Below are 21259 nucleotides of genomic sequence, written 5' to 3' on the forward strand. Positions count from 1 at the left end.
CTTCCTCTTTGATTCCTGTATTTTAGACAGATATTTACCCTGTTGCTTGCTTCTCTCCCTTGTCTTACTACGGGCTTGTATACTCCCCCCATTTTCCGCCCTCTAACCCCTTTGAATCTGTCTGACCTCAGTGTTGCTGTCTCAGTTCAGGCGTTATCTTTAGAAAATCTATTCCTGACACCTTTTATCTACATGCTTCTTTAAACCTGGGTGCCTAGCACTTACTGGAAACTCAGTAAATAATTACTGAGTAAAATAGAGTGTTTACACAGAGATGATTTATGAGACTGTCCCATACAGGGACCCCTGGGGGGCTCAGTCGGTTGACTGTTGAACTCTTGATTTTGGCTCAGGTCATGACCTCAGAGTTGTGAGATCAAGCCTTGTGTGGGGCTCAGTGCTGTGCGTGGAGCCTGGTCAAAATTCACCCTCCCTCTTCTCCCCCCTTTTCTTTTTTAAGAGAGAGAGATTGTCCCATACAGTCTAGTAACAAAAGAAAAAAAATTATATATAAGTAACTTACAGTTCAGGTGGTGAAGATACACTAGAAAAACCTGTATGGTACTAACATAGCCCCAAAGAAAGAGATCTGTTTATCTAGGGAAGGGTAGCCTTAATCAAGGATGACTTTATGTAGCAGTCTGTGTCCTATAAGATGTGAAGAAATTTGTCAAGTAGCAGAGGAAAACATTTTAAGAATGTTTACACTCATCAGATAAATACACCTGTAGGAAGATTGTACACTGATAATGGCATAAAAAATACTAGTAATTTTGGAAACCATGAATAATGTTGTAGTTGAAGCTTAGGGTATTGTTTAAGAGGTACTGTAACAAGGTAAAGCATAGTCTGTTGTGATTTTATATCTTTCTGCTGCATTTTAAAATTTTGTTTCTGATTGTTTTGTTCATTGGTGTTAGGTGGGTGAATTTGTGAATGAGTCTTTGAGGTGTTTGTATGCCTTTAACCTAGTGACATTTATTATTTCCCAAATGGTTTGTTGAAGTTTTTGATAATGAAAAGTATTTCTTAAAGTAAATATTCAGCTAAAGATTAAGTTTAATTTAAACTCTTAATTGATAAGATGTTGTTTTCTATTTTTATGAAGGTTTAAGCTTTTATCTAACCATTCTAATTTGTCCATTTTAATTAAACATATAGATTTTTCAGCAGAACTAGACTTAGAAATGACAACAGAAGAAGAGGAAGAAAGTCTTAGTGAAAGTGAAAATAAACACCTGCAGGTATATACAAATTTAAATTTAAATTTCCAGTTTTATATTGTTTTCCCTGCTTTAAGAATGTAACATAGTTCGGGGTGCCTGGGTGGCTCAGTGGGTAAAAGCCTCTGCCTTCGGCTCAGGTTGTGATCCCAGGGTCCTGGGATCGAGCCCCGCATCGGGCTTTCTGCTCAGCGGGGAGCCTGCTTCCTCCTCTCTCTCTCTCTGTCTGCTTCTCTGCCTACTTGTGATCTCTGTCTGTCAAATAAATAAATAAAATCTTTAAAAAAAATGTAACATAGTTCAATTGAAAGCATCTTTGAACGTATTGAAGTTGATTGATTATAATTTAATATTTAGTTTTTATAAAATTTTACAAGTTACCAAATTTAATATATTGTTAGAATTTATAGTAACTTATAATTAAACTTTATCCTTGGAATTGGACCAAAAAAATTCCTGAATATTGTTTGCTTCTTCCATTTTTGTAAGTTTTTACATGCGAAAAAGGTAACATCAAATACTGAACCGTATGTTTAAGCAGTTGAAATTATGAGCAGTATAACAATGATGACTACTGACTTAGACTCATGTGGAAGGAGTGGTTCTTGGTGGTTCTTAATGTGCAGTTCTCAGTGGTTCAAAATGTGCAGTTCTGTATTGCCTGTCACTAATGCCAAGATTAAAGATTTATTTTGCCTTGTGATCTCTGTGTAGTCGACTTCAGAGAGTAGGGTCATAAAATCAGCACAATTGCCTATTGCAGAATCACACCTTCCAGGATGGGACCTTTGTAGTTGGATAATAAACAGGCACTTTTTCAGTTATTTCATTTCAGTGTAGGGAATCTGTAAATATTATTAACATTTTTCTTATCCACTCTTAGTGGATGTTACAATTGCTAGATGCAGGCAGATAATTTATAGTGATGTATAAGACTATCATAGTATATAATTTGAATTAAAATTTAGGAATTTATTTTTCTTTCTGATTGATGTTTATTGATTTTTGGCTCCTAATAATAAGTTTGCCTATTCTTTAGTCATTAATCTTAAAAAAATTTTCAAATGCACAAATGGGCTCACTGTTTAAGGTATGGCAAGATAAAATGTTTTTAAGTTTGTAACATTGAAAATCATCTAATTCATTTTTTGGTAGATGTAACATGTAATGAATTGTTTAGCTTAAAAAAACTGACAAAGTTAAGTTTATGGATTTGTGTTTTTCTTCTGTCTCAGGCTAGGGCAAGTTATTTTTTGCTTCTTAGTTACAATCCAGTGTCTTGGGAGCAGTTTAACCTAGATTAAGAAATTTAACAGTTAAATTTTAATTATTTTCTAGTTTTTTCTTTGTCCATACTTGATTACTTAAGGATAAAGTTATTTTACAAACATGTACGCTGAAAGAAAGGACATCTGAAAATCAAATACAGCAATTTAACTTTTGTATCTATGAAAAATGGCTCAAGAACCAGGAATGAATAAAGAATGTGATAGAGAGGATGATATATTTTTATATTCAGAACATCCCTCTGTTCAAAAGTGTGAGGACATGTGGACCAAACAAGAAAATTAGAGTGGAAAATAAGTTAAAACTCATCACCAGAGAGTTAAAGCAGAAGTTTGGTGAAGATTGGTGAAGTGTGGTGAGATTTTTGATAAACAAAAAAACAAAAAAAACAAAAAAAAAACCCCCAAATTACTGCTCATCCTAAAGAAGAGTCACTATATGGTCCCTTTACAGAAGGAGCAAACTTAACGGAAATACCTTCTAATTTGACAAATGACAGACTTGATTGTGAGAAAAAAGATGCATTTACAGTGCCTGTCTTTGTCACACTTCGGGCATTACCTGAACAGAAAGAGTCTCGACTCGAATATGTCATTCTTTCTCATTCATCCTCGGATCATAGTTGCTGGTCATCTTCTGATCTTTCCTAAAGTGAAAATAAATCAGACTCTGAAAATGATAACAAATCAGACTTTGAGCATATTTTTAACAAAAATGAGAGTTTTGATGGTGATAGAGAAAACAAAAAAGTAAGGAACCCATGGGTTACATTGGAAGTGAAAGAAGACCAAGAGTTTGACATGCAGATGGCAAAAAGTATAAACCAAACTAGCACTGGTTGCAAATCAGATATTGGGTGTATACCTCAGTCTAGTAATCCAGGAAGCAGTTTTGATTCTTGGCTTGCCTGCTTCAGTGAGATAAGACAAAAGAGTCAAAAGGCACAATATTTCTGCTGTTACAAACACTTAGAAGAAAACGAAAGACCTATTCTAGAAGCCATTATATGCAGCTAATGACAGTACTAATAACTATAGAAGTATGGATCCCAAATTAAAAAATGGGAGTTCTCCAGCATGTAGTTACAGAACATCAGAAGCGTATCTAAAGGAAGATTTACAGCAAGATGTGAAAAAGTTTAAGAATGAGATAGGCACACGGTCGCCAAACTGTGGAAAGAACCAAGATGCCCTTAAACGGACGAATGGATAAGGAAGATGTGGTCCATATACACTATGGAGTATTATGCCTCCATCAGAAAGGATGAATACCCAACTTTTGTAGCAACATGGACAGGACTGGAAGAGATTATGCTGAGTGAAATCAGTCAAGCAGAGAGAGTCAATTATCATATGGTTTCACTTATTTGTAGAGCATAACAAATAGCATGAAGGAGAAGGGGAGATGGAGAAGAGAAGGAAGCTGAGGGAAATTGGAAGGGGAGGTGAACCCTGAGAGACTGTGAACTCTGAAAAACAATCTGAGGGTTTTGAAGGGGCAGGCGGTAGGAGGTTGGGGGAACCAGGTGGTGGGTATTGGAGAGGGCATGGATTGCATGGAGCACTGGGTGTGGTGCAAAAACAATGAAACTGTTACACTGAAAATAAATTAAAAAAAAAAAAAAAGAATGAAATAGGCACATTGCAGATAGAGTTCCTGTCTTTGGAATGGAGAAATATTGAACTTCAAAAAGAGGTAGAGGTTCACTTTGAGCTGCTCTTTTGTTCTTTTCTTTATCAATGATAGCCATTTTGATTTTCCAGTTATGAAAAGGTTCGTGTATCATAAAGGGTTGTCTAAATATGTAATTGTGTTCAGAAATAGATTTCTGCTGTCTAAATGGTAGGAGTGCAGGAAAAACATTCTTATGATTTGTTTTCCTTAAGTTTCTCTGTCAGTCTGCCAAGTGGCATATGAACTGGGAAACTAATTTAGCTCTGTACCTTGTGACTTCATGAACCAAAAACTGTAAAGAAAATTGCTTTAAAAAATACAGTTATCTTGGAGCGCCCAGGTGGCACAGTCAAGCATCCGACTCTTGTTTCTGGCGTGGGTTGTGATATCAGGGTCGTGAGATCAAGCCCAGCGTTCGGCACTTAACTCAGCATGGAGTCTGCTTTAGTTTCTCTCTCCTTCTCCCTCTGCCCTTCCTCCTTATGATCTCTTTCCCAAATAAATACATTTAAAATATATATATAATAATTTCTAGATTTTTTCTTAAGCTTAACTTATTTGAGAGAGAGAGCGTGCATGCGCATGTGTGTGCATGTGAGAGCATGAGTTGAGAAGAGGCAGAGGGAGAGAGAAAGGGAGAAGCAGACTCTCCTGAGCAGGGAACCTGACCTGGAGCTCTATCCCAGGACCCTGGGATCATGACCTGAGCCAAACGCAGAAGCTTAACCACTGAGCCACCCAGGTGTCCCATTTCTAGGGTTTTCATTTTTATCTAGTGGCTTAAATATAAATTGCACTTACATCAACAATAAAATGGGAAAGAAACAAGGACAGGAAAGAGGATATAAACAAAAATTTCAGCTAAACCAATCTATTTATTGCTTCTTTTTATTGTTTCAGTATGTGCAGTCTTCTCTGCTTCACTCACTCTTGGAATTTAGAATTTCAACACGATCACTTTGAGATATTTTTAATAACAAATATTTGTATGGTCACTTTTTTTCTCCACATGTTTTTAAAACAGATCCTTTTTCTTAAAGCATTTTTAAAAATTTAATTATTTGACAGAGAGATAGAAAGAGACTACAAGTAGGCAGAGCAGCAGGCAGAGGAAGAGGGAGAGACGGGCTCTATTCTGAGCAGGGAGTCCGATGTGAGGCTCTATCCCAGGACCGCTGGGATCATGACCTAAGCCAAAGGCAGCCGCTTAACAGACTGAGCCACCCATGTGCCCCTAAACAGACTCTTTTTTAAGATTTATTTATTTATTTAGAGAGCACATGAGCAGGGAGAGGGGCAAAGGGAGAGATAGGGAGGGAGAGAAGCAGACTTCCTACTGAGCATGGAGCCTGATGCAGGACTCCATCCCATGACCCCAAGATCATGACCTAAGCCATAATCAGGAGTCAGAGGCCCAATTGACTGAGCCACCCAGGCACCCCCTCCACATTTTTTTCTTTTTAATCACCATTTTCACACGTTTCTGTTGAGCCAAACCTTCATATTGTGTTTAATAAAGTATGGTCCATTTTGACATGTATGATTTTTATAATGTAGGTAGCATAAACCTTCAACAAACCTTTAGTATTTAACTGGAAGGGAGAAAACTGACTTTTGAGGTGATTCAAATTTTAAAAAACAGACAAAAATATAGAGATATCCTTCTTTAAAAGAAAAAGTAGCTAAGCACCTCGTCCCCAATTAAGGTATTAAATTACTGTGCCAGTGTCATACTTTTAATGTATCTGATTAATTTAATGAATTTGGTAACCTATCTGATTCGGCATTAAAGAATTATATCATCTCTTTTGGTGCCATAAAATGCTAGGTAATGCCACTTTAGGAACTTTGGACAAATCATTAACCTTTTTTGGTTTTACTCCCACCATCAGTAGAAAATGGGATTAAAGTTGATAATTACTTTTATACCCTCTAGCTATAAAATTTTATGGTTACTGAATGTGGAATTTGGGGAGCATTACTTAGTTCCCAGAATTCTGCACTAAGAGCAGATTCACTCTGGGTTTTTTTTTTTTTTTTTTGGTGTGTTGTGGTAGACTTTGGATCATATATTTTAATGAACACTGTCACTTTACTGGTAACCCTAGGGACCAAATGGAAAAAGGATTATAAGAGGCAGTTGGGGGAAAGAATAGCTCGGCCCAAAAAGAGGAAAGCTTCCTGTTTGTTCCTGGAACACCACAATGTCACAGCCTTTAAATATGACTGTTTATGCAAAATCCAGATGGTAAAGACAGAAGACCACAAATTTTGTGTCTTTGTCTTTTTATTTCTTTTTATCTGCTAATCAGATAGGGTAGGGTGGGGAATGTTAGGTAGAAAAGCATGGATGTGAATACAAAATTAAGAAAGCCCTTTTTTGAAAAATTGGAAAATTCTGCTACTTTAATTTTATTTATTTATTTAGTTATGTATTTGTCAGAGAGAGAGTGAGAGGGAGGGAGAGAGTGAGAGAGCAGGTGCTCACAAGCAAGGGGAGGTACTGGCAGAAGGAGAAGCAGGTCTGGACTCGATCATGACCTGAACCGAAGACAGATACTTATCCACGAAGATACCCATGCGTCCCAGTTCCTCCCTCTTTATTGAAATAGAAATGAAGCAGAATTTAGAAAAATTGCAGTTACTTGTAATGATAACCACAAAATATTTCTGTGAATTAAAATTACGGCAAACCAAGAGTCAAATGATATAATTATTGAAAAAAGTTCTAGGATGCCTGGGTACCTCAGTTGGTTAAGAGCCTGCCTTTGGCTCAGGTCATGATCCCAGGGTCCTGGGATGGGGTCCTACACTGGGCTCCCTGCTCAGTAGGGAGCCTCCTCCTCCCTCTGCCGGCACCTCCTTGTGCTTGTGCTCTCTCTTTCTCTGATGAATAAATAAATAAAATCTTTAAAACATGTATAATTAATGAATAAATAGTTCTTTTTAATGAATAAACTAGTAACGATTATCCTTTGTATCAAACTTCCATTAAAGATTGAAGAAACAAAGAGGCACCAAAATGATGAAACGGCAGTATTAGAAAGCATATATGCTTCTGCTGCTGCTGGACTAATGCATCCAATAGGGAGTGGAAAAACTGATAACAACCTGTGTCCTATTACGGAAAATGAAGAATCTGATGGGTAAGCCTATAGCAATATTTAAATAGTAGGTAATAATTATTTTCCTATAAAACAAATTGTAGTTGGAACTAACATTCATGATTAACAAATTTTATGGTTTTTAGTAAGACTATTTCAATTTGGGTGCTAATCAGAAAAATTTAAATAATGAGATACCATTTTTGTAGTCATAGTGATAAATATTTTATTTAAAAATTAACAACCAAAGTTAGCAAATGTGAGGAAAAGGGCATTCTTATATACTGCTGTTAAATAAAATTGGTAAATCCTTTCTGAAGGGTGATTTAGCATTGTGTTTCAAAAACTTTAAATATTCTGTCTCTTGATGCCAAGAGCTTCATTGCCAGGACTAGATCCTATAGGAAAACATGACTTGTGTAAACACACACACACACACACACACACATTCTAAGGAAATTTATTATACATTGTTATATATATAAAATATGACATATGTTAAGGATATTTATTATAGCATTATTTTCATATAAAAAAGTTGGAGATAGTCTAAGTATCTGTCAATAGGGAAGTAAATTTTCACCCCTGTAAAACAATGTAGTATGCGACTGTTTGAAAAGATGAGTTTAGGTCTACAAGGTACTGATTGTTTTGCAAAGTATATTCTAAGTTTTTGGTTTGATGTCATATTTTATGCAAATTTTTTAATACTTTTATCTACTTACTAATTTTTCTTTCCCAGCATTTCTTTTTCTTTTCTTTTTTTAAAATTATGCTATGGTAGTCACCATAGCCTCATTAGTTTTTGATGTAGTGTTTTGTGATTCATTGCTTGTGTATAACACCCAGGGCTCCATACAATGCATGCCCTACTTAATACCCTTCATTGGGCTCACTCAACTCCCCCCACCCCACTCCCCTTTAAAGGCCTCAGTTTGTTCTGCAAGTCAGTCGACATGCATAAACCAAGCGTCTCAGGTACATGCTGGGAAAACTAAGTGAGATAAAGAGTGGTTCTTGTCCTGAAGATGCTTCCACACTTTCCTTCCTATTCTTTGGGGTTCCCGAAGAACAGACGTGTCCCTGTATGTGTTATTCAGCCTCCTCTCTGCTGGTGCTGGTGCAGGAGAGAAGAGGCTCAGAGCAGCGGCCTTGGAAAGAGACGCGTCATCACTAAACCAAAGGCCAGGACGACCTCAGCACCCAGGGCCCCCAGCTATGCCAGACTCTGATTCTGACTTGCTTTCCGCATTCGCTTCCTCTACTCATCTACTCAACAAGCGTTGCTCAGCCCCCACAGTGTGCCCAGGGCTGGGGAGGGGGAGTGGGGGGACTATGTCCCTGTCCTGGAAAGCCCCCCTGCTTGAGGAGAAGGATGCATGTGGACAGGCCTGTGATGGGCATCTCCGAGCTACAGAGGTGGGAGGGAGAGGGCTTCCTCCAGCCTAGACTTGGGGGCAGAGGGGTGATGCTGGGTGAAGTTTCTCAACCTGTAAGGGGGATAGGAGATAGGTGAGTGGAGTCAGGGACAGGAACAGGGCAACAGGGCAATTCAGGTGCATTAAAGAGATGGATCGAAGTAGCTTTCATGTCTTCACTGACACCCCTATTGTTAACATAATAAGAGCACTGGACCTTAGTTTCTTTGTCTGTCAAATGGGAATAATGGAGCCAGCCTCCTAGAGTAACATCCACGAGGAGGAACATGTCATGCACACTGTAAAGCATTCTGGCAGTTCCTACTATGGAGTAAATGCTCAAAATGTCCTTGTTAATAATGACAATGATGATTATTGCTTCTAGCAAGTAATAGTGTTTTCCATATACATAGCGGCATGGTAAAGAATTTTTTTTTTAACGTACTGGATTTTTCAAAGTGAGTTAAGAAGTAGCATGCTCCCAGCAAGTTTAAGCTAATATCCATATCCCCGTGTTTGTTCTCATGTGCACACACCTAGGAATTTTACAAATACACATCAAAATTCCGCCCCCCCCCAAAAAGCCTCAGTTTGATTCCCAGAGTCCATAGTCTCTCAGGGTTCATCTCCCCCTCTGATTTTCCCCCTTTCATTTCCCCCTTCCTTCCAATGTTCTCCATGTTATTCCTTATGTTCCACAAATAAGTGAAACCATGTCATAATTGTCTCTCTCTGTTTGACTTATTTCACTCAGCATCATCTCCTTCAGTTCCATCACATTGATGCAGATGTTGGTATTCACCCTTTTTGTTGGCCGAGGAATATTCCATTGTATATATGGACCATATCTTCTTTATCCATTGTCTGTTGAAGGGTACCTCTGCTCCTTCCACAGTTTGGCTATTGGCATTGCTGCTATGAACATTGGGATGCATATGGCCCTTCTTTTCACTACATCTGTATCTTTGGGGTAAATACCCAGTAATGCAATTGCTGGGTCTTAGGGTAGCTCTGTTTTTAACTTTTTGTGGAACCTCCACACTATTTTCCAAAGCTGCTGCACCAACTTGCATTCCCACCAACAGTGTAACAGGGTTCCCCTTTCTCCACATGCTCTCCAACACTTGTTGTTTCCTGTCCTGTTAATTTTGGTCATTCTAACTGGTGTAAGGTGGTATCTCATTGTGGTTTTGATTTGAATTTCCCTGATGGCTAATGATGATGAACATTTTTTCATGTGTCTGTTAGCCATTTGTATGTCTTCTTTGGAGAAGTGTCTGTTCATGTCTTCTGCCTGTTTTTTAAATATAACTTTCTATTTTTTTATTAACATGATGTATTATTAGCCCCAGGGGTACAGGTCTATGAATCACCAGGTTTACACACTTCATAGCACTCACCATAGCATATACCTTCCCCAATGTCCGTAACCCAACCACCCTCTCCATACCCCACTCCTGCCGGCAACCCTCAGTTTTGTGAGATTAAGAGTCTCTTATGATTTGTCTCCCTCCCGATCCCATCTTGTTTCATTTATTCTTTTCCTACCCCCCAAACCCCCCGCATTGCCTCTCAACTTCCTCATATCAGGGAGATCATATGATCATTGTCTTTCTCTGACTGACTTATTTTGCGCAGCATAATACCCTCTAGTTCCATCCATGTTGTCGCAAATGGCAAGATTTCATTTCTTTTGATGGCTGCATAGTATTCCATTGTATATTTATACACCAAATCTTCTTTATCCATTCATGTGTGGATGGACATCTAGGTTCTTTCCATCGTTTGGCTATTGTGGACATTGCTGCTATAACCATTCGGGTGCACGTGCTCCTTCGGATACCTACATTTGTATCTTTAGGGTAAATACCCCGTAGTGTGATTGCTGGGTCGTAGTGTAGCTCTATTTTCAACTTTTTGAGGAACCTCCATGCTGTTTTCTGAAGTGGTTGCACCAGCTTGCATTCCCACCAACAGTGTAGGAGGGTTCCCTTTTCTCCACATTCTCGCCAGCATCTGTCATTTCCTGACTTGTTAATTTTAGCCATTCTGACTGATGTGAGGTGGTATCTCATTGTGGTTTTGATTTGTATTTCCCTGATATGGAGTGATGTGGAGCACTTTCTCATGTATCTGTTGTTCTGCACATTTTTTGACTTGATTATTTGTTTTTTGGGTGTGGAGTTTGGGAAGTACTTTATAGATCTTGGATACCAGCCCTTTATTTGTAGTGTCAGTTGTGAATATCTTCTCCCATTCCGTGGGTTGTCTCTTTGTTTTGTTGACTGTTCCCTTTGCTGTGCAGAAGGTTTTTATCTTGAGGAAGTCCCAAAAGTTCATTTTCACTTTTGTTTCCTTTGCCTTTGGAGACATGTTTTGAAAGAAGTTGCTGTGGCTGATGTCGAAGAGGTTACTACCTGTGTGCTGCTCTAGGATTTTGATGGATTCCTGTCCCACATTGAGGTCTTTCATCCATTTAGAATTTATCTTTGTGTATGGTGTAGGAGAATGGTTGAGTTTTGTGAAAAATAGAATATTTTTAATATCTGCTCTGTTGCAAAAGGAAGTTACCTGCTATTCTGGCGCTCTTATTACCAACAAAATTGCTAGTCACTAGGTTTTGGTTTTGGTTCCTAATGCATGAGTGCTCAAATGTTGGACCCTCAAATTGATCTGAGTATTACCAGGAGATTTCATATGTCAACTTGTCCCATGTTCTATACAAACATTTGATTTGATCCCTGTGCTATAAACCAAGATGTCGCTAATGTGTTGAATCTTCTTCTTAAGGTAACTTGCACGCGTGTTATTATCCTTCCTTTTTTTTTTTAAAGATTTTATTTATTTATTTGACAGAGATCACAAGTAGGCAGAGAGGCAGGTAGAGAGAGAGAGAGAGGGAAGCAGGCTCCCTGCTGAGCAGAGAGCCCGATGCGGGACTCGATCCAGGATCCTGAGATCATGACCTGAGCCGAAGGCAGCGGCTTAACCCACTAGCCACCCAGGCGCCTATTATCCATCCTTTTTAAAGAGAATCCTTTTTAAAGCCACACCAGAATTTTCAATAGTGACTTCATATTACAGAATTTATGAGAATTCAGTTTACAAAATAGGAATATTTTCTGCATTCTAAACCCCTTGTACTTCTCTTACAGAATTTTAATATGACATTATTTTGGATAATAGAAGATATCCTAGAGTTAGATGATTTTTATCAAGCACGAAATACTGCTGTTGGAACTTAGAGTTTTTCTGTGGTCTTTCTAAGCATAAAAAAAGTGATAATCAGATTATATAATATTATATATCTAGAAAAAAAATTTTTTTAAATAATTTTTTAATTTTTTATAAACATATATTTTTAACCCCAGGGGTACAGGTCTGTGAATTGCCAGGTTTACACACTTCACAGCACTCACCAAAGCACATACCCTCCCCAATGTCCATAACCCCACACCCCTTCTCCCAACCCTCCTCCCCCCCCAGCAACCCTCAGTTTGTTTTGTGAGATTAAGAGTCACTTATAGTTTGTCTCCCTCCCAATCCCATCTTGTTTCATTGATTCTTCTCCTACCCACTTAAGCCCCCATGTTGCATCACCACTTTCTCATATCAGGGAGATCATATGATAGTTGTCTTTCTCTGCTTGACTTATTTCACTAAGCATGATACGCTCTAGTTCCATCCATGTTGTCGCAAATGGCAAGATTTCATTTCTTTTGATGGCTGCATAGTATTCCATTGTGTATATATACCACATCTTCTTTATCCATTCATCTGTTGATGGACATCTAGGTTCTTTCCATAGTTTGGCTATTGTGAACATTGCTGCTATAAACATTCGGGTGCACGTGCCCCTTTGGATCACTACGTTTGTATCTTTAGGGTAAATACCCAGTAGTGCAATTGCTGGGTCATAGGGCACTTCTATTTTCAACATTTTGAGGAACCTCCATGCTGTTTTCCAGAGTGGTTGCACCAGCTTGCTTTCCCACCACCAGTGTAGGAGGGTTCCCCTTTCTCCACATCCTCGCCAGCATCTGTCATTTCCTGACTTGTTGATTTTAGCCATTCTGACTGATGTGAGGTGATATCTCATTGTGGTTTTGATTTGTATTTTCCTCATGCCGAGTGATATGGGGCACTTTTTCATGTGTCTGTTGGCCATCTGGATGTCTTCTTTGCAGAAATGTCTGTTCATGTCCTCTGCCCATTTCTTGATTGGATTGTTTGTTCTTTGGGTGTTGTCTAGAAAAATTTTTTTTTTTTTTAAAGATTTTATTTATTTGACAGAGAGAGATCACAGCAGGCAGAGAGGCAGGCAGAGAGAGGGGAAGGGAAGCAGGCCCCTGCTGAGCAGAGAGCCCGATGTGGGACTCGATCCCAGGACCCTGAGATCATGACCTGAGCCGAAGGCAGCGGCTTAACCCACTGAGCCACCCAGGCGCCCCAATGTCTAGAAAAATTTTTAAGGAGTCTTTTGCTTGTATAATTTCATGAATTATTTAATGCCTTGGTCTGGCTTCTTTTTAAAGATTTTATTTGTTTATATTAGAGAGAGAGTTGGGGGTGAGGTGTGGTGGTGGGGAGAGGGACAAACCAGCTTGGCACTGAGAGCAGAGCCCTGTGCAGGACTAGATCCCACAACCCTGAGATCATGACCAAGAGTCGGAGACTTAGCAGACTAAGCCACTCAAGCGTTCCCTTTGTCTGGCACTTCAAAAAAACAAAACAAAACAGAGAAACAAAAAAAATTTAGTGCTACATGTATGTAATTTAAAAAATTTCAAAATATTACAAAAATACTTGTGTAAGGATTGAACTAAACAAGAAAATTAAGTCATCTATGATCATTCCACTTAGCTATGAAATCCTTAAAAGAACCATGTACACTCAGTGATCCTTATTTCCCTCCCCTTCACTCTTAAATTCTCACTAGTAATTTCCACTCCCATTACTCCAGAATTTATTTTTCAAAGGTTACCACTGATTTTCATTCTTTTTATTAAGACTTTATTTATTTGACAGAGATCACAAGTAGGCAGAGAGGCAGGCAGAGAGAGAGAGAGAGGAGGAAGCAGGCTACTCACCGATCAGAGAGCCCGATGTGGGACTCGATCCCAGAATCCTGTGATCTTGACCTGAGCCGAAGGCAGAGGCTTAACCCACTGAGCCACCCAGGCACCCCACCACTGATTTTCATTCTAATAAATCTAGACATAATTACTTAGATCTCATTTTATTTAACCTATCAGCAATATTTGACCCATTGGAAAACTCTCTTCTCCAAAATTCTATCTTCATTTAGCTTTAAGGATATCATTCACTCACCTGGTTACCCCCTGCCTTTCTAGTCTGTACATCTCAGCCCGATTTGCTTCTTTCTCCTCAATCTCCACCTCTTCCACATTAAAGTCTTCCAGGAATCAGTCCTTGATCTTCTCTTGACTTTTATTATCTTGTATATTCTAATGATCCTCAAGGTTGTATCTCCAGCCCACATCTCTGTGTAATTCCAGACCTACATATAAAACCACCTATTTGATATTTCTTTGGGATTGTTATTGGGTATTGCAAACTTAACATGTCCAAAATTGAACTACTGATATTCTTTCTTATACCTGCCCTTCTTGTCTTTCCTAATTAAGTTAATGACAGTTCTTCTAGTTGCTCTGCCAAAAAAAACCTTGGTATCAATTTTGACTCCTGTCTTTTTCTTTTTCATACACATCCCATCTAATCTGTCAGCAAATCTTGTCAGGTCTTCCTTCAAAATATATCCAGAAGCCAGACACATCTTCCATGACCAAGCCACTATCATCTCTTGTCTGTATAAGTGTAATAATTAACTAATTGGTCTTCTTGTTTGTTCTTTTGTCTTTTCTTTTTTCGTTAATTCTAAACACAGTGGATCTTTTAAAACACAAGTCAGATTATGTCTTCCTCTGCTCAACCCCCAATTGTCTCCGATTTCACTCAGAGTATGTGCCGAAGTTTTTTCTAACACCTACAAGGCCTTGTATGATCTCTTCATCTCGGGTCTCTCCCTATTGCTTACCACCTTTCCTTGATTTGAACTCCTATTTTCTGTCCTTTTCACTCTGTTGAGGCACACTGAATGTTTTTCTTTTCTTTTCTTTCTTTCTTTCTTTCTTTTTTTTTTTTTGCTCACTATAAACACTTTGAGCATACCTCTCTACTTGCTGTTGACTCTGTCTGGAGTGCTTTTCCCAACAATACTCTTATGGCTTGCTTGCTCCTTGCTCCTTCCTTTTTTTTTTTTTTTAAGTTTTGCTTAAAAATTGAGGCCTTTCGGGGTGCCGGGGTGGCTCAGTGGGTTGAATCTCTGCCTTGAGCTCAGGTCATGATGCGGGGGTCCTGGGATGGAGCTCTGTATAGGACTCTCTGCTCAGCAGAGGGCCTGCTTCCCCCTCTCTCTCTGCCTGCCTCTCTGACTACTTATGATCTCTTTCTCTGTCAAATAAATAAATAAAATCTTAAAAAAAATTAAGGCCTTTCTTGGTTATCCCAATTTCTTGGTTATCCTGTATTTCAGGAAATATCCTGATTTCTTGGTTATCCTATAGCACATCAAAATTTGATTTCTCTGCTTTAGTTTTTCTCCTCTACTACTGGCTATTTTGCCTGGGTAGTTTATTGTTTATTGTATTTACTTCACTCATGAGTAGGATTTTTATCTGTTCATTGCCGTGTTCTCAGTGCCTAGAAAATGTTCTAGCATATATAGTTCTATTCAATATATGTTTATTGAGTGAATGGGGTTTAAACTGCATATACTGTTTTTAACATAATACTAATTCTCACTTAAACAAAAGGAAAGTTTGACATGGGTGCCTTCTGACAATTTAACTTGTCAGTTGTATGCATTTTTTTTAAATTTTTTGGGGGCCCAATATTGTGGTTACTTTCTACTTATTCTTTTACTGGTATTCATGTTAGTTTTAATTATAGTAAAATAGATCAAAGGCATCACAAACTTCATTTATATTTTATTAAGGAAAATGAAATATGATGGTATTTATTTATTTATTTATTTTACCAATTAAAGTCTGTTTATTTGTAATGAGACAAAACACTACAATCTGTTCAACACTGGGCTGGACACTGCAGTGATTGGGGGCAGGGAGGGAGGGGCAGGGCAAGGCCTCTGAGCTGGATTATGAATGTCCAAGGCAAAACCTTCCAGAAGACTCTTCCTGACCCCTCGGGGCAGAAATAAAAAGCACATGTCACCATTGATTCAGATGAGAGGGAACACCAAGCTGGGCCTCAGCATATCGCCAAGGTCAGTGCAGAGGTGAGGACAGGTCAGCGAGCCGAGCCGGGGATCTGTCCCTGAGGGGGGCACTGCCAGTCAGGAGGTGGTTGGAGGAGGAAAAGTGCTTCTCTGGTCCAGGGCTCGCCCTCCTCTTGAGAACACCTTTCTCCCACCCCGAGAGTTGAGGCAGCTTCAGGCTGGGCAGTTCTGGGGGAGGGGAGCATGGCAGTCACTGGGCCTCGGTCCCCTGCCTGGTTGCTCTCCCTTCTCCTGCCCTAAGGCTGGCACACCACAGCAATGGCTCCATGACGCTGCAGCAATAATTGCTTTCAGGAAGATCCTACTTTTTTGGAAGTTAAATTTTAACTAGAATAGTTATCTGTTTAACAGTTCTAAAACAATAATTGCTAGCTTTGTTTTTGTTTTCAGTGCTCTTAGGGGCTCATGTTCAATTCCTAAATTAATAATCTCTTGTGGGAAATGTAGTCTTTATGTAGCTATATGCTAATAATATTCTCTTGCATGCATTTAGTCCATGAAAAAATAATTATAATTTTGTATTAGTAAATCTAGCTTTTTATATTAGGATTAAATAGTAAGCTAAAAGTATACAAAAGTTACCAAATCATTTTCTTTAAGAAAATTAAAAAGAAATTATTTGTGAGAGAGAGAGTATGAGCAGGAGGGAGGGGCAAAGGGAGAGGGAGAAGCTCAGTGGGGAGCCTGATTTGGGGTTCGATCCCAGGACCTGGAGATCATGACCTGAGCTGAAGGCAGACCTTATCTGACTGAGCCACCCACGCACCCCCAATAATTTTATTTTCAAACAAAATTAATCACATTATTGCTATTTTTGACACGTGAGTATTGTTGAATTTTGTCCAGATTTTTTGAAGTATAATTGACAGATAACTGTGTAAGTGTAAGGTATACCTGTATTACTTTCATACACTTTTATATTGTAAAATGATAATAGTGTTAATAGCTCTATCACCTCACATAATTATCATTTCTTTTTTAGCAACTCTTTTAGCAACTTTCAAATATGTAACAGTATTATCACCATTCTGTACATTAGATCCTCAGATCTTACTAATCTTGTAACAGGAAGTTTGTACCCTTTAGCCAATATCTACCCATTTCCCTCAGCTTCTTACTCCTGGCAACCACAAGTCTATAAATGTGTTTTTTTTCAAGATTCCATGTGTAAGTCAGATCATAGAGTATATATCTTTTTGCGTGACTTCCTTCACTTAGCTTAATTCCCTCAAGGTTCATTCATGTTGTCTCAGATGGCAATATCTTTTTTTTTGTGGCTAAAAATATTCCATTGTAACTATATACCACATTTTTAAATCAGTGGATCCACTGATGGGCACATAGGTTGTTTCCATGCCTTGGCTGTTGTAAATAATGCTGCAGTAAATGTAGAGGCGCAGATACCTCTTTGAGTTACTGATTCATTTCTGTCGGAATGTTCCCAGAAATGGGATTACTGGATATTCTGATAGTTCTATTTTTTAGTTTTTTGAGGAACCTCCACACTGTTTTGCACAGTGACTGTACCAGTTTACAGTCCTGTAACAGTGTGTAAGGATTCCCTTTTCTGTACATCTTTTTCAGTGGTATCTCTTCCCTTTTTGATGTAAGCCATTTTGACAGGTATGAGGTGATAGATATATTATTATGGTTTTGATGTGCATTTCCCTGATGAATAGTGATGTCGAGCCCATTTTTTGGTCCTGTTGGCCATTTGAATATCTTCTGAGGAAAGCTGTCTATTAAGATGCCTTGCCCAGTTTTTAATTGAATTGTTTTTTTTTTTGCTGTTGAATTGTATGAATTTCTTATATACTTTACATATTAACCTTTTTTTCAGATAGTGTAGTTTAAACATATTTTCATCCATTCTGTAGGTTGCTTTTTCATTATGTTCTTGTTTCTGCTTTGTTTTTTAGATTTTATTTAAATTCAACTTAGTTAACATATATTGTATTATTAGTTTCAGGGGTAGACTTTAGTGATTCATCACTTGCATGTAACACCCAGTGCTCATCACAAGTGCCCTCCCTAATGCCCACCACACAGTTAGACCATCTTCCCGCCCACCTCCCCACCAGCAGCCCTGTTTCTTTCCTCTAGTTAAGAGTCCCTTACGGTTTGCTTCCATCTCTGTTTTTATTTATTTATTTATTTATTTATTTGTCATAGAGAGAGAAGGGAGAGCAAGCATAGGCAGACAGAGGCAGAGGGAGAAGCAGGCTCCCCGCCAAGCAAGGAGCCCGATGTGGGACTCGATCCCAGGACTCTGGGATCATGACCTGAGCCGAAGGCAGCCGTTTAACCAACTGAGCCACCCAGGCGTCCCTCCATCTCTGTTTTTATCTTATTTTTTCCTTTCCTTCCCCTATATATTCAACGTAAATGGAACTAGAGGGTTGCTCGTTTCTTTTGCTGTGCAGAAACATTGCTTGTTCCACTGTTTTTGCTTTTGTTGCTTGTACTTTTTTTTTTTTTAAAGATTTTATTTATTTATTTGACAGAGAGAGATCACAAGTAGGCAGAGAGAGAGGAAGGGAAGCAGGCTCCCTGCTGAGCAGAGAGCCCGATGCGGGACTCGATCCCAGGACCCTGAGATCATGACCTGAGCCGAAGGCAGCGGCTTAACCCACTGAGCCACCCAGGCGCCCCATGTTGCTTGTACTTTTGATGTCACATCCAAAATCATTGCCAACATCAATGTCAGGGAGATTTCCCCCTGTTTTCTTGTAGGAGTTTTATGGTTTAAGGTTATGTATTTAAGTCTTTAACCCAGTTTTGGTTAATTTTTGTTGAGTGGTATAAGTTAGGGGTCCGGTTTCATTCTCTGCATGTGAATATCCAGTTTTCTCAGGATCATTTTTTTTTCCAATTTATTTATTTCCAGAAAAACAGTATTCATTATTTTTTCACCACACCCAGTGCTCCATGCAAGCCGTGCCCTCTACAGTACCCACCACCTGGTACTCCAACCTCCCACCCCCCCGCCACCTCAAACCCCTCAGATTGTTTTTCAGAGTCCATAGTCTCTCATGGTTCACATTCTCAGGATCATTTATTGAAGAGATTATCTTTTCTTCCTTGAGTGTGCTCAGCTCCATCATCAAATTTTAGTTGATTAGATCCATGGGTTTATTGTCCGGTTCTTGATTCTGTTTCCTTAGGGTTTTTAAATTTATTTTATTTTATTTTTTTTTATGAACGGTTATCCTATTTTGATTACTATACCTTTGTAACAGTTTGAAAACAGGAAGTGTGGTTCTTCCAGCTTTGTTCTTTCCCAGGATTGATTTGCTTATTTGGGGTGTTTTTTGTTCCGTGTAAATTTAAGTATTCATTTTCCTATTTCTCTGAAAAACATCACAGGAATTTTGACAGGGATTGCGTTGAATCTACAAGCGGCTTTGAGTCATGAGATATTTAGTGTTGATTTTTCTAATCCATAAATAATGAGATATCTTCCTATTTGTGTATCTGATGTTTCTTTTATCAAAGTCTCATAGTTTTTAGTGTACATATCTTTCACCTCGTTGGTTAAATTTATTCCTAAGTATTTTGTTCTTTTTGATGCTTTTGTGAATGGCATTTTAAAATTTCTTTTTCAGATTTTTTTGGTTAATGTATAGAAATGTAACGGATTTGTATATGCAGATTTTGTATGCTTCATCTTTGCTAGTTTTAACAGCTTTTTGGTGGTGTCTTCAGGATTTTCTATATGTAAGATCATATCCTCTGCAGACAAAGACAGTTTGATTTCTTCTTTTCTGATCTGGATGCCTTTCATTTTTTTATCTAGTCTAATATTGAATACGAGTGGTAAAGTGGGCACCTTTGTCTTATTCTTGAACTTAGAGGAAAAACTTTCAGTGTTTTGCCACTGAGTATGACGTTAGCTGTGGGTTTTTCGTATGTGGCCTTAATTATGTTCAGGCATGATACTTTGTTACCCACTTTATTGAGAGTGTTTATTATGAAAAGATGTTGAATTTTGTCAAATGTTTTTTCTGCATGTATTGAGATGATCATATAATTTTTTTTTCATTCTGTTAATGTGTATCAAACTTACTGATTTGATTTTATTTCTGTAGGATAATTTTTCTCAGTAAAGTATTCTTGGTTGGCAGTTCTTTTCTCTCAGCATTTTTTTTTTAAAGATTTGATTTATTTATTTATTTATTTATTTTTAAAGACTTTATTTATTTACTTGACAGAGAGAGATCACAAGTAAGCAGAGAGGCAGGCAGAGAGAGAGAGGAGGAAGCAGGCTCCCTGCTGAGCAGAGAGCCCGATGCGGGACTCGATCCCAGGACGCTGAGATCATGACCTGAGCCAAAGGCAGCGGCTTAACCCACTGAGCCACCCAGGCGCCCAAGATTTGATTTATTTATTTGACAAAGAGAAAGAGATCACAAGTAGGCAGAACAGCAGGCCTAGAGAGCAGGGGAAGGAGGCTCCCCACTGAGCAGATAGCCCGATGTGGGGCTCAATCCCAGGACCCTGAGATCATGACCTGAGCTGAAGGCAGAGGCCCAGCCCACTGAGCCACCCAGACACCCGTCTCTCAGCATTTTGGAATATACACTCCCATTCTTCTCCTGGCATGTAAGGTTTCTGCTGAGAAATTGCTAATAGCTTTATGAGGGTTCACTTGTAGGTGACAAGCTTCTTTTCTCTTGCTGCTTTTATGATTCTCTTTGATTTTTATTTTCAACAGTTTTATTATAATGTGTTTTGGAGAAAATCTCTTTAAGTTGAATTTGTTTGATAACTGAGCTTCATAAACTTGGATTCCAAATGTTTCTCCAACTTTGAGAGTTCTCACCCATGACTTCTTTAAGCCTTATATCTTTTTCTCCCTCTCTTCTCCTTCCAGTACTGCAGTAATTTACATGTTGTTTCTTTTAGTGGTATCCCGTAGTCACATAGGCATTTCTCACTGTTTTTCTTTCTTCTCCACTGATTGGATAATTTGAAAGTTTTAAAATTTAAAAACTTTAAATTCACAGTAGTTTTTTTTTAAGATTTTATTTATTTGTTTGACAGACAGGAATCACAAGTAGGCAGAGAGGCAGGCAGAGAGAGAGGAAGGAAAGCAGGCTCCCTGCTGAGCAGAGAGCCCAATGTGGGGCTCAATCCCAGGACCCTGAGATCATGACCCGAGTCCAAGGCAGTGGCTTAACCCACTGAGCCACCCCGGCGCCCCCAGAGTAGTTTTTTTGGATGCATTTTCATCTC

The 21259-nt window shown here is 38.6% G+C and overlaps 2 protein-coding genes across 4 annotated transcripts in view; both read left to right on the top strand.

Moving 5' to 3' along the window:
• Window positions 1–21259, top strand: part of LOC122892541 (ankyrin repeat domain-containing protein 26-like) — a 149098-nt gene that overhangs the window by 50246 nt on the left and 77593 nt on the right. For all 3 annotated transcript variants that reach the window (XM_044229183.1, XM_044229184.1, XM_044229185.1), the window contains 2 exons: window positions 1162–1244; window positions 7182–7330. In XM_044229183.1, coding sequence (XP_044085118.1) covers window positions 1162–1244; window positions 7182–7330 — 232 coding nt within the window. The remainder of the gene's footprint in view (window positions 1–1161; window positions 1245–7181; window positions 7331–21259) is intronic.
• On the top strand, window positions 2371–4256 carry LOC122892543 (coiled-coil domain-containing protein 144B-like). Its single transcript, XM_044229188.1, is given in 5 exon segments — window positions 2371–2785; window positions 2787–2851; window positions 2901–3347; window positions 3523–3663; window positions 4147–4256. Coding segments are annotated over 5 exon segments (867 nt in total). The 5' UTR covers window positions 2371–2678; the 3' UTR covers window positions 4254–4256.

Source organism: Neovison vison, chromosome 12, assembly GCF_020171115.1.
Source record: "Neovison vison isolate M4711 chromosome 12, ASM_NN_V1, whole genome shotgun sequence".
Taxonomy (NCBI): domain Eukaryota; kingdom Metazoa; phylum Chordata; class Mammalia; order Carnivora; family Mustelidae; genus Neogale; species Neogale vison.